The sequence below is a fragment of the Muscardinus avellanarius genome (genome assembly GCF_963383645.1).
Source record: "Muscardinus avellanarius genome assembly, chromosome: 3".
Taxonomy (NCBI): domain Eukaryota; kingdom Metazoa; phylum Chordata; class Mammalia; order Rodentia; family Gliridae; genus Muscardinus; species Muscardinus avellanarius.
The window spans coordinates 97,221,884-97,235,267 of record NC_137788.1 but is presented as its reverse complement, the minus strand read 5'-3'; the positions used below and the strand labels follow the sequence as shown (position 1 = coordinate 97,235,267).

The following is a 13,384-nucleotide window of genomic DNA, read 5'->3' as shown; positions in this document are numbered from 1 at the left end:
AGTTTTGTGTTGTTGCTGTTGTTTTAATGGAGCCCTTGCTAGGCATCAGGCACCATGCTAAGTGCTTTGAGCACATCTACCCTATGAGACTATGAGCTCCACTTATTAATTAGGAAACTGAGACTCAGGAAGCATTTTCTTCCTTATTTTTTTTTTTATGGTACTGAGGATTGACCTAAGGGATTTTCTACCTCTGAACCATGCCCACAACCCTATTTTATTTATTATTATTATTTATTATTATTATTATTATTATTATTATTATTATTAGTGGTGGTGGTGGTACTGGGGTTCCTGGAAGCCCTTCTACCTCTGGGCTACACTCCCAGACCTATTTTATTTTTGGAAACAGGGTCTTTTAAGCCAGCGTGGCTGGTTTCGAACCTGCGTGATCCTCCTGTCTCCGCCTCCCAAGCGCTGGGATTACAAGCATGCACCACCATGCCGGGCCTTATTTATTTATTTTGAAAACAAGTCTTACTATGTTGCTGTGGGCCTCGCTAAGTTGCTAAAGCTGGTCTCAAAACTGTGATCCTCCCATCTCAACCTACCAAATACTGGGATTACAGGTGCTATCATGGCCGGCCTCAGAAAGCATTATTTAAAAATTGGATTTCTGTTTTTCTTTTTTTTCAGGAAACATTTTTTAGAGATAGATATGAAAGGGCTGAGCCAAAGCGATAAGTAATAAATCCGTTCACTAGGTTCCTTGTTAGCTGTTTTGACAGATTGTATCATGGGAGAAAATAAATTCTAATAAATGTTTTTGCAGAGTCAATGTATTGCCCCTTTGATGCCAATGTAAGTTGACATTGGAGTCTTTTGATGGTATTTTTACAGAGCTTATAAAATGTTGAAATTCCATTTTCTAGAACTAGGGCTCTTTGGAAGGCTTCTGAGTATACTATCATATGTAGGGTAGAGTCAATAATTCATGTCTTAAAACACTTTGTAAACACTCCCTGGTCAGTGTTTGGGATAGTTGCTACACACCTGTTTCCAGGGGCACGCTGTAGCTGGGCAGGCTCCGTCCTGCCTGCGTCTCAGCCACGGCGATGACAGAGAAGACTGAGCCGCAGGGCAGACCCCCCATGGAACAGGACTCTCCTGAGCTGCTGCACTGGTACAGCCCCTTCTCGCCCCGAGCAGTCACTGTGTAAGTGGCCTCTTCGTTCGTGGCTCGCCAGTGCACATTAATCATGGAGAATGCATCCTTCGAAATATTTTTTATTTCAGGACTGCAAGGAGCTAAGAGATTTTACTTTATTAATAGAAACAGCTTGAGTCAAAAATATCACATGTGGAGCCGGGCATGGTGGTGCACGCTTGTAATCCCAGTGCTTGGGAGGCTGAGACAGGAGGATCGCGCAGGTTCGAAGCCAGCCTCAGCTACTTAGTGAGGCTCTCAGCAACTTAGTGAGACCCTGTTTCCAAATAAAATATAAAATAGGTCTAGGAGTATAGCCCGGATGTAGAAAGCCCCTGGGTTCCACCCCCAGCACCACACACACACACACACACACACACACACACACAAAATCACATGTGATCTAAAATGGATTTTTCCAAGGGTCAGGCGTGGTGGCGCATGCTTGTAATCCCAGCATTCGGGAGGTGGAGACAGAAGGATCTCAGTTCGAGGACGGCCTCATCTACTTAGTGAGGCCCCTTACAACTCAGTGAGACCCTGTTTCAAAAAATAAAGAATAAAAAATTAGGGCTGGAGGTGTCATTCAGAGATAGAATGTCCCTAGGTTCCATCCTAAGTACCACAGGGAAAAAAAATGGATTTTTCCCCGCAAAGTAATATCATCATAGTTTTTGACAATACTATGTATGTAGGCCAAATTCATAGAGTCTTTGCATGGAAAACTCTTAACATGGACATAAGGTATTGGGTTTGTATAGTGTTGGACTACTGGAAAATGTTTAAAAACACTTCAAATTCCAAAAGCAAAAGTACGCCGGGCATGGTGAACACTCGTAATCTCAGTACTTGGGTGGCTGAGAAAGAAGGATTGCAGGTTCACGGCTGGCCTCGGCCCCAGCGACTTAGTGAGGCCTTTTGCAACTCAGTGAGACCCTGTTTCAAAATAAAGAATAAAAAAAAAAAAGTAACTAAGACAAACACTTGCACACATTCCAGGTGTGCATCCAGGCAAGTCCCACAATGGCAAAACTTCCCCTCCTCCATGGCCTCCTCTTTTGTTTTTCCCTCCTCCTCCTCCTCCTCCTCCTCCTCCTCCTCCTCCTCCTCCTCCTCCTCCTCCTCCTCCTCCTCTTCTTCTTCCTCATCCTCTTCCTCCTCATCCTCTTCCTCTTCCTCCTCCTTCTTCTTTTGTGGTACTAAGGATTAGTACCACAATACCCCCCAGCCTTATTTTTTATTCTTTATTTTGAAATGGTCTCACTGAGTTGCAAAGGGCCTCACTAGGTAGCTGAGACAGTCCTTGAACCATGATCCTCCTGTCTCAGCCTCCCAAATGCTAGGATTACAAATTTACACCACCACGCCCATCTTCCTCTGCTTTTTCTTAATATAACAAGGGTTCTATCGGTCACCACAAAGAGTGGTTAATGGGATTTAACCTTTTTATGGGTCTTTCGGAATGACATCCTGAGGTGATCTTGCAGATCCCAGTGAATGAAAACACAGCTCTTCCATACCTGTGGTGACCGAGAGGGAAGTGCACGACATGTTGCTGCCCCGGACCTCACTGAACGAATACACGGTGATGTTGTACTTGGTGTCACACTCCAGAGCCGAGAGGGTGCAAGCCGGCGCCGTGTCCTTGCACTCTACCACGCTGGCCCCGCCCACAGCCTTGGTTTCATAGAGCTCTGCACCACGGACAGGAGACCAGACCATCTCTACTCTGTCGCTGGACACTAGCACCGGGTCAATGTCACTGGGACAGCAGGGAGCTGAAAGCAAGATCCCAGAGGGAACAGAGGTCAGGACAGGAGCAAGGCTCCCAGAGGGGAACAGTGAGCCCTGAGCTCCCCCTGCCTGGGCCTCTGTCACTATTCTAATCTACTGCAATAACTTCCTACATCCCAGCTATCTGGGAGGCTCAGGCAGGAGGATCACAAGTTTGAGGACATCCTTGGTGATTTTAGTAAGACCCTGTCAAGAAAGGAGAGAGGAAGGGGGAGGAAGGAAGGAAGGAAGATGGCGATGAAACTCAGGGGTGAGTGACCCTGGGTTTGACCCACAGTACTCTGCCCTGGTCTTATACAACCTAGATGGCCCAGGTGAATTTTTAACCTGCCCTAATCCTGTGTGTGTGTGTGGGGGGGGGGGGGCTCTGGGGATGGAACCCAGGGGCATTTGACTTCTGAGATACACCCCCTGCCCTGTTTTTTATTCTTTATTTTTTGAAACAGGGTCTCACTAAGTTGCGGAGGGTCTCACTAAGTAGCTGAGGCTGCCTGTGAACCGCGATCCTTGGGTCTCAGCCTCCCAAATGCTGGGAGCGTTTGCCACCATGCCCGGCTTCATCCTTTTATTTAGAAATAGGGTCTCACTAAATTTCAGATGGTCTCACTAAATGGATGAGGTTCGCGGTGAGCCTATGATCCTCCTGTCTCAGCCTATCAAGTACTAGGATGACAAGTGTGTGCCACTAAGCCTGGCTTTAGCTTTTTTATTTTGAAACAGTGTCTCCTTAAGTTGCTGAGGGCCTCACTAAACTGCCAAGGCTGGCCTTGAACCTTCAATCCGCCTGTCTCAGCCTCCTAAATACTAGGATTGCGGGCATGCACCACCACGCCCATTCTTTCTGGTCTTTGAGGGCTGGATGCCTGAAAGCTGAAAGTTCTGCTTTAGGTAGGCAGGCTGGCTGAAACTGGATCTAAGATGGTGGTCAGAGTGTTCTTCCCCGACAGGTAGTCGTAGATTAGAGATGAGAGCTGAGCAGGGCCGGGCGAAGGAATGGAATACAGGATCTGGCCAGCCCTTAGGGGAAGAAATGCAGAGATTCGCTGTCCAGATGCAATTTAGACACCCCCTGACCACCACCACCAGTGATTCACTTAGGCACCAGTGGGAAAGTTTTCAACATGGTAGAGACAGTGCAGACACACTAAGCTGTGGCGGGAAAAGGGATAGTGACCTTCCAGAATGCACACGGGAGAGGGAGAGTGTCCACGCCTAATAAAACTCGCCACATGGCATTGAACTCACGGCCCTTTTCCATTCCCAGAAACAGACCCGTCCAGACCCTTTCTCTGGAACAGAACTTCTTTATCCCAGCCTCCTCCCTCCCCCTCCCCTCTCTCTGTAGGTCTACAGATGGAACCCAGGAGCATTCAACCTCCGAGCTATACTCCCTGCCCTATTTTTTATTTTTTATTTAGAAACAGGGTCTCACTGAGTTGCAAAGGGCCTCGCTAAGTAGCTGAGGCTGTCCGAGAACCGCGATCCTCCAGTCTCAGCCTCCTGAATGCTGGGATTACAAGCGTGGGCCACCACACACCCGACTCCCAGACTTCTCTTAACCGTGCCCCCATGTCCCTAAAAAAAGTCTTATATTCCACTATTCGTGCTTTTCATTAGAAATCTTTCTCTCAGGAAGCAAGGACGACAGAGGAAGGGAGATCACCACCCAGTACCATGAATGTCTAGGTAAGATGATCACGCTCTAACGCCCCAGACAACCTCTGACTCCAGGACAACAGTACATGAACATTCCTTCCCTTTCCTAGCCTGTGCCTCTCCCTCTGATTTCTTTGGCCTCATATCTATAACCTCCTGACCCCCAGGGTGAGAAGCTGACTTGGGAATTTATCTTCCACTTCTTCTATTCTTGGCTTAAAATAAAAATCTTCCTCAGCCAGGCGTGGTGGCACACGCTTGTAATCCCAGCATTGGGGAGGCTGAGACAGGAGGATCTGGGTTCGCAGACAGCCTCAGCTACCTAGTGAGGCCCTTTGCAACTCAGTGAGACCCTGTTTCAAAAAAAAAAAAAAAGAAAGAATAAAAAAATAGGGCTGGGGGTGTCTCTCAGAGGTAGAATGCCCCTGGGTTCCATCCCCAGTACCGCAAAATAAATAAATAAATAAATAAATAAATTAAATAAATTTAAAAAAATCTTCCTCACTGTACAATCAGCACGCGGTCTTGTTACTGGTTCCACAGTTCCAAGAGGGTCAAAGGAGGCAGCCTTTGGGCTCAGATATGAGTAACATGTTCCGTTGTTCCAACCTTGGCCTGATTCCCACTGCGCAGTTAAGTCCTCAGCAGGACACTTCATCACAAGCTGTCACAGCCCCTGCCACGCAGGCTTCTCCATTCCCCAGCCAGGCTCCATGCCTTGAAGACCGCTGGAAAGCCTTTCCCCACTTCCCCTGAGCGGAAACCCGCTAAGGCTGGGGTGGAGGGCGGGGAATGTCTCTCTGAGAAACTTTTTTGTGCCAAATACATTCCATCCATTTTTTAAAATTCGGCCAATTTATCAACATTCCTCCTCCTCCTCTTCTTTTATTTTCTCATTTTTTGGTACTGGGGATTAAGGCCAGCGGCATTTCACTTCCATGCTATGAACCCAGCCGTGTGTGTGTGTGTGTGTGTGTGTGTGTGTTACTAGGGGCTGAACCCAGAGGCATTCTACCTCCAAGCTACACCCCCGGCTCTATTTTTTATTCTTTATTTTGAAACAGGGTCTCACTAAGTTGCAGAAGACCTTACTAAGTAGCTGAGGCTGGCTGTGAACTTGCGATCCTTCTGTCTCAGTCTCCCAAGTACTGGGATTACAAGCCAGCACCACCATGCCTGCTCACCTTTTTTTTAAATTTTGAAACAGGGTTTCAACTAAGTTGCTGAGGGTCTCATTAAACTAAGACTGGCCTTAAACTTGCAATCCTCCTGTCTCAGCCTCCCAAGTACTGAGATGACTTCCCATCACGCCAGCAACACTCCATCAATTCTTCAACTCCAGTTTAAGGCCATATCCTCAGGAAGGCCCTCCAGTGTTCTGGAGACCTTATTGATAGCTTCTTACTCCAGATTCCAAAACAAGAATTATTTAAATTCCTTGACCTGGTAAAATTTATTATAATCCAGCTAGTAAATTCTCTATATTATTTGTAAATATGAATTCCAAGTCACTCAATTCAGTCTTCAAAAGTAGAGCATGTTGGCTGGGTATGTAATCCCAGTACTTGAGAGGGAAGGCTGAGACAGGAGGATCACAGATTCAAGGCCAGCCTTAGCAATTTAGGAAGGTCTTCCATAACTTAGTGAGACCCTGTTCCAAAATAATAAAAAATTAAAGGGCTGCAGGTATAGCTCAGGGGTAGAATTCCCCTAGTTGTAACCCCCAGTACCATAAATAGATAAATAAATAAATAAGGCTGGGGATATAGCTCAAAGGTAGAATGCCCCTAGGTTCTATTCCCAGTACCACACACAAAAAAGCATCTTTCTTACAAAGGGCCAATAGATACATGAAAAGATGTTCTACATCATTAGCCATCAGGGAGATGCAAATCAAAACTACACTGAGATTCCATCTAACCCCAGTCAGAGTGGCAAGCATAAAGAAATCAAATAACAACAAATGCTGGTGAGGATGTGGGGAAAGAGGAACTCTTTTACACTGTTGGTGGGAGTGCAAACTAGTTCAGCCACTATGGAGATCTGTGTGGAGATTCCTAAGAAAGCTAGGAATAGATCCACCATACGATCCAGCTATACCATTCCTGGGTATCTTTCCAAAAGGGTTGAATTCAGAGAACTATAGCAACATATGCATACCTATGTTCATAGCAGCACAATTCGTAATAGCCAGAATATGGAACCAACCCAGGTCTCCATCAACAGATGAATGGATTTTAAAACTCTGGGAAATACACACAATGGAATTCTACTCAGCCATAAAGAAGAACAAAATCATGCCATTTGCAAGAAGATGGAAAGTCCTGGAGAACATTATGTTAAGTGAGATCAGCCAAGCACAGAAGGAGAAGGTACATATGTTTCCTCTAATATGCCCAAACTAGGGAACCTAGAGGATACCAGTGGGACTCCAGGTAATGGAGGGGAAATACCAGCAAAGCTTGAATGGAAGGATAGAGGAGGAGGAAAACTGAACTTGATTAACGAGGGTCCACATCCGAATATGTGTAAAATTATGAATATGGAATGGTTACCCGGGACAATCATTGTTGGGAGGGGGGAAGGGAAAACAGGGCAGGAGGGGGGAGCGGGCATCAAGTATAGGTTAAATGTATACCATTTATGTTCAATAACAAATTTTTTTAAAAAGCATCTTTCTACACTGATCACACTATGATAAGCACTAATGGCAAAGATAAGATGCAATCCCTTCCTGAGACAAGACTCTGATCTAATGGAGAAGAATAATAGCCACGGAAGCAATGATGCTAATAAAATATTTGCATTCTGCTTTATCACATACAAAGACCCCTTCGCAACTGTGTTATTATGATTTCTCCTATCTTGCAGTGGAAGACGCTAAGGCAGTAGCAAGGTGGACGTCATTGTCCCTGTTTTACAAATGCCATTAGTGGTCAACAGGACTTAAACCCAGGGGATCGACTCCACAGCCCTCCACACCATGGACACTGTGGCCATTGCCACTGCTTCTGTGTTTCCAGGGAGACACGGAACTCCTGAAACGGAGGGACTGCATCCTCTTCAGGATCTAGACCTAAACACAGATCTGTGTGGAAACTTCAGTTTTCCAGAGCGGGATCAAACAACTCTACTCTTTTCTCTATTTTCATCCCCGGAACCTTTCCTTATTGTCAAGTGTGGATCCACAAAATCAAATTTTCCTAGTCTGGAAAGAACAGATGAGAGACTTACTTATTCTGTGTTCTTGGCCCTAGAATGACTCCCAGGTGATGAGTCAGTAAACAGCACAGGTGGTCCTCCTACTGCTGAGAACTCAGAGCTCCCCTTACACGCACCCAATGCGACTTACCTGTGGTATAATTGAATACATCACCCAGAGGACTCTGCCCTGCCCTGTTGTAGGCAAAAACACTGATAAAGTACGTGAAGCCACACTCAGATAAGAAATTGCACTGGGTGAGGGATGTGTTGCAGTGTACTTCCAAGCCATCGTCACTCTTCACAAAAGCCACGTAGTAGTCACCCAGATCTACGTTGGACCAAGCCACAGACAGGTGGCCAGGGGAGTCTTCTTGGATCGTCACTCTTCCAGGTGCACAAGCAACTAGGACACAATCAATAAAAGGCAGTTATAAAACTATTGCAGGAGATTTTCTTTACATTTTCTTTCTCCAAGCTATGCCCCTGCCCTATTTTTTCTTTACATTTATCTAAGATTCCAAGATAACCCAAATCATCAACTCTAAGCTTGTCACAGATTGAATTTGTTCACAATATGCCAAATGTTGTACCAGAAATATGAGATTTTTTTTTTTAGTAGAACCAAAGTCTATGCTACAACAAACTCCAATAACCTATTGAAATTCTCTGCGGGGCATGGTGGCACACGTTTGTAATCCCAGCTATCGGGAGGCTGAGACAAGAGGATCGTGGTTCGAGAACAGCCTCAGCTACTTAATGAGGCCCTCTGCAACTCAATGAGATCTGGTTTCAAAATAGAAAGAATAAAAATAGGGCAGGGGGTATAGCCCGGCGGTTGAATGGCCCTGGGTTCCATTCCCAGACCTGCCAAAAAAAAAAAAAAATTATCTCATTATATGAAATGCTGTTTGGTGGTACTAGGGGTGGAACCCAGAGGCTTTCTACCTCTGGGCTATGCTCCCAGACCTTTTTTATTTTTTATTTTTTGGAAACAGGGTCTCACTAAGTTGCTGAGAGCCTCACTAAGTAGCTGAGGCTGGCTTCGAACCTGTGTGATCCTCCTGTCTCAGCCTCCCAAGCATGGGGATTACAAGCATGCGCCACCACGCCCAGCTCTATATGAAATGCTGTTTGAAATAAAGGGTCATAGGAGTTTGCTAGTTGTTTTTAGATACAGGAAGTTTCACCCTTCCTTCCTTCCTTCCTCCCTTCCTCCCTCCCTCTTTCTTTCTTTCTTTCTTTCTTTCTTTCTTTCTTTCTTTCCTTCCTTCCTTCCTTCCTTCCTTCTTTCTTTCTTGTCTGGGGATGGAACCCGGGGCATTCAACCTCCGAGCTACATCCCTGGCCTATTTTTTATTCTTTATTTTGAAACAGGTTCTCACTAAGTTGCAGAGGACCTCACTAAGAAGCTGAGGCTGTCCGCAAACCGCGATCCTCTGGTCTCAACCTTCCGAATGCTGGTATTACAAGCGTGCGCCACTACGCCCGGCACATTGTTATTTATTTATTTATTTATTTATTTATTGGTACTGGGGTTAAACCTGGGGGCTTTCTACCTCTGAGCTACATCCCAGCCCTTTTTATTTTTTATTTTGAAAACAGGGTCTTGCTAAATAGCTGAGGCTAGTGTCGAACCTCTGATCTTTCTGTCTGAGCCACCCAAAAACTGGAATTACAGATGTGCACCACCTTGTTCGACTTCCTTGTGCTTTCAAATGCTAACATTTTTCTCTAACTCTTCCAATAACAATTCCCTTCATCTTTGTGTGTGTGGTGAGTGTGTGTGTGTGTGTGTGTGTGTGTGTGTGTGTGTGTGTGTGTTAGTGTTACTAGGGATTAATCCCAAGAACCTTCTACCTCCAAGCTACACCCCCAGCCCTTTTTATTTTTATTTATTTTTATTTTTATATTTTGCAGTATTGGTGATGGGCAATCTACTTCCAAGCTATACCCCAGCCCTATTTTGATTCTTTACTTTTGAAACAGGGTCTCACTAAGTTGCAGAGGGCCTCACCAAGTAGCTGAAGCTGTCTGCCAACCTGGATCCTCCTGTCTCAGCCTCCCAAATGCTGGGATTACAAGCGTGCGCCACCACGCCCGGCTTATTTTTTGTTTTGAAACAGTGTCTTGCTAGGTTGCTGAGAGTCTAAGTTTGCTGAGGTTGTCCTCAAACCTGCAATCCTCCTGTCTCTGCCTCCCAAGTACTGGGATTTTACAGGCATGTGCCACCACGCCCCAGCTAGCTTTTATTTTTTATTCTTTACTTACTTACTTACGCAAATGTGGTACTGGGGATTGAACCCAGGGGCATTTTACCTCCAAGCTGTACCCCCCACACACCCTTTTTATTTTTATTTATTTATTTATTTTTGTTTTGAAACAGGATCTCACTAGGTTGCTGAGTCTCACTAAACTGCCGAGGCTGACCATGAATCTTGGATCCTCTTGTCTCAGCCTCCCAAGTACCAGGATTATAGGTGAGCACCACGGCACCATTCCCGGCTGGCGTCCAAACTTTTAGTCATCTCTAACAGAAATATTCCCAAAATATATTCTACATTTCTGGGCCCCAGGAAACCACAGTACTTTCTAAACATAGTTTTTCTTTTGTAAATCCAGGTCGGTCCCATGATCATGACCGTGTTATACCCAAACTAGAGCCAACAAATCAGTGCGTGGGACTATTTCAGTGGTATTTAAACCGGACAACTGGTATTTAAACACAATCAACTGGAGAAGCCAGTGGTGGCAAATAAATAAATAAATAACCAAACAAGCAAATAAATAAGCGTGGTGACAGATGCTTGATATCCCAGCATTTGGAAGGCAGACCGGAGGATCACTATTCACGGACAGCCTCAGCTACTTAGTGAGTCTCTCTACAACTTAGTGAGACCCTGTTTCAAAATAAAGAATAAAAAAAAATAGGGCAGGGGGTGTAGCTCAGAGGTAGAATGCTCCTGGGTCCCATCCCCAGACTGCAAATAAATAAATAAATAAATAAATAAATAAATAAATAAATCCCACTGTGGTGGTGCACACTTGCAATCCCAGCATTCAGGAGGCTCAGACAGGAGCATCATGGTTCGAGGACAGCCTCAGCTACTTAGTGAGGCCCTCTGTAACTCAGTATGACCCTGTTTCAAAATAAAGAATAAAAAATAGGGCTGGGGTGTAGTTTGGAAGTAGAAAGCCCCTGGGTTCCATTCCCAGTACTGCAAAAATAAATAAATTAATTAATTAAACAAAATAAAAAGACTAAAAAATAGGACTGGGGGTGTAGCTAGGAGGTACAATGCCCCTGGGTTCTATCCCCAGTACTGCAAATAATAATAATAATAATAATAATAATAATAATAATAATATAAAAAGAATCAACTGGGGGGCTTTAACAGACTATTCATATCCAGACACTATTTCCAGCAACTCCATTTTAATTGGCTTCCAGTGGAACCTGGGTATGGCAATTTTATAAAAGCTCCCCAGATGCTTTTAATGTGCATCCAAGATTGAAAAACAAGGGCTGCTGCTCTCTTACATTAAATGACTGGGAATGGCTGTGCTTCCAAAAGTGTCCCTCATCTCTTCTCTCCTAACCACTGCTAATGTGATTGTCGAATGAGAACCCAAATCACCAAGTTTGGTCAGGCGTGGTGGCGCATGCTTGTAATCCCAGTACTTGGGAGGCTGAGACAGAAGCATCGCAGGTTTGAAGCCAGCCTCGGCAACTTAGAGAAGGCTTCTGCAACTTAGTGAGATCCTGTTTCAAACTAAAAAATAAAATAGGTCTGCGGGTATAGCCCAGAGACAGAAGACCCCTGGGTTCCATGCCCAGTACACCACACACAGGAAAATACCTAAACACATTCTGAACTAGAAATATCCTATTTCTATCTTTTGTGTGTGTGTGAAGCTGGGATGGGGGAACTAGGAATTGAACCCAGGGATATTTTTACCTCCTAACTATACCCCCAACCCTTTTGAAAATTATTTTTTGAGCCGGGTGTGGTGGCGCACGCTTGTGATCCCAGCGCTTGGGAAGCTGAGACAGGAGGATCACACAAGTTTGAAGCCAGCCTCAGCTACTTAGTGAGGCTCTCAGCAACTTAGTGAGACCCTGTTTCCAAATAAAATATAAAATATAAAATAGGTCTGGGAGTATAGCCCAGAGGTAGAAAACCCCTGGGTTCCACCCCTAGTACCACAAAAAATATATATATTTTTTGGCTGGGCGTGGTGTCACATACCTATAATCCTAGTACTTGGGAGGCTGAAACAGGAGGATTGCAGATAAGGAAACAGCCTCAGCACGTTGTGAGACTTTCAGCAAACTAGTGAGACCCTGTTTCAAAATAAAAATAAAATAGGGCTGGTGGTATAGCTCCGAGGTAGAATGCCCCTGGGTTCAATCTCCAGTAACACACACACACACACACACACACACACCATATTTGTTTGGAAACAGGGCTTCACTAGGTTGCCATCATGCCCAACTTCCTATATCTGTCTTAATAAACATTTCTCACCAAGTCTTGGTCATGAAACCTGATGTCAAAAAGAGTTGTCAGCTGGGTGTGGTGGCGCACACTTGTAATTCCAGCATTTGAGCGGCTGAGACAAGAGGATCTGGGTTTGCAGCCAGATTCAGCTACTCAGTGAGGCCCTTTGCAACTCAGTGAGACTCTGTTTCAAAATAAAGAATAAAAAATAGGGCTGGGGGTATAACTCGGTGTAGAATGCCCCTGGGTTCCATCCCCCTGTCCAGAAAAAAAAAAGTGTTATCTATAATTCATTTTGAACTGTATATAACTCCAGCTGGATCTTAGAATTTTTCTAACTTAAAAAAATGCAACGTGTACAGACACAAGTTTGTAATCCCAGTACTTGGGAGATAAGACAGAGGATCACAGGTTCAAAGCCAGCCTCAGTAACTTAGACTTGTAGCAACCTAGCAAGACCTTATTTCAAAATAAAAATAATAATAATAAGCCTGGAGTTGTGGCTCAGATGTAGAATGCTCCTGGGTTAAATTCCCAGTATAAAAAGAAGGAAGGAAGGAAGGAAAGAAGGCAGGCAGGCAGGCATAGTAGTGTATATCTTTAGTTCTAACTACTTGGGAGGCTGAGGCAGGAGGATTATCTGAGCCCAGAAATTCAAGGCTAGTCTAGGCAACATAGCAAGACCTTATCTCAAAAAATAAAATAAAATAGCCGGGCGTGATGACGCACGCTTGTAATCCTCGCACTTGAGAGGCTGAGGCAGGAGGATCACACAGGTTCAAAGCCAGCCTCAGCTACTTACTGAGGCTCTCAGCAACTTAGTGAGACCCTGTTTCCAAATAAAGTATAAAATAGGTCTGGGAGTATAGCCCGGAGGTAGAAAGCCCCTGTGTTCCACCCCCAGTACCACCAAATAAATAAATAAATAAAATAATTTAAAAATAAAAAACTAATGAGAAATCTGAAATAAAAGCCAGGCTTCCAAATATTCAAAGAAATGTTTTTTTCAATGCACAGAATCTGGCTTCTCTATCTGTATTACTCAAACTCATCAGCATGTGCAACTCAATGCTTTCACTTAGAC

At 44.6% G+C, this 13,384-nt stretch overlaps 1 protein-coding gene across 1 annotated transcript in view; it reads right to left on the bottom strand.

Moving 5' to 3' along the window:
• Positions 1–13,384, bottom strand: part of FNDC7 (fibronectin type III domain containing 7) — a gene marked incomplete at both ends in the record, with an annotated part of 47,717 nt that overhangs the window by 19,925 nt on the left and 14,408 nt on the right. The window contains 3 exons of the mRNA XM_080691484.1: positions 994–1,248; positions 2,668–2,925; positions 7,950–8,204. Of these exons, the coding sequence (XP_080547610.1) occupies positions 994–1,248; positions 2,668–2,925; positions 7,950–8,204 (768 nt within the window). The remainder of the gene's footprint in view (positions 1–993; positions 1,249–2,667; positions 2,926–7,949; positions 8,205–13,384) is intronic.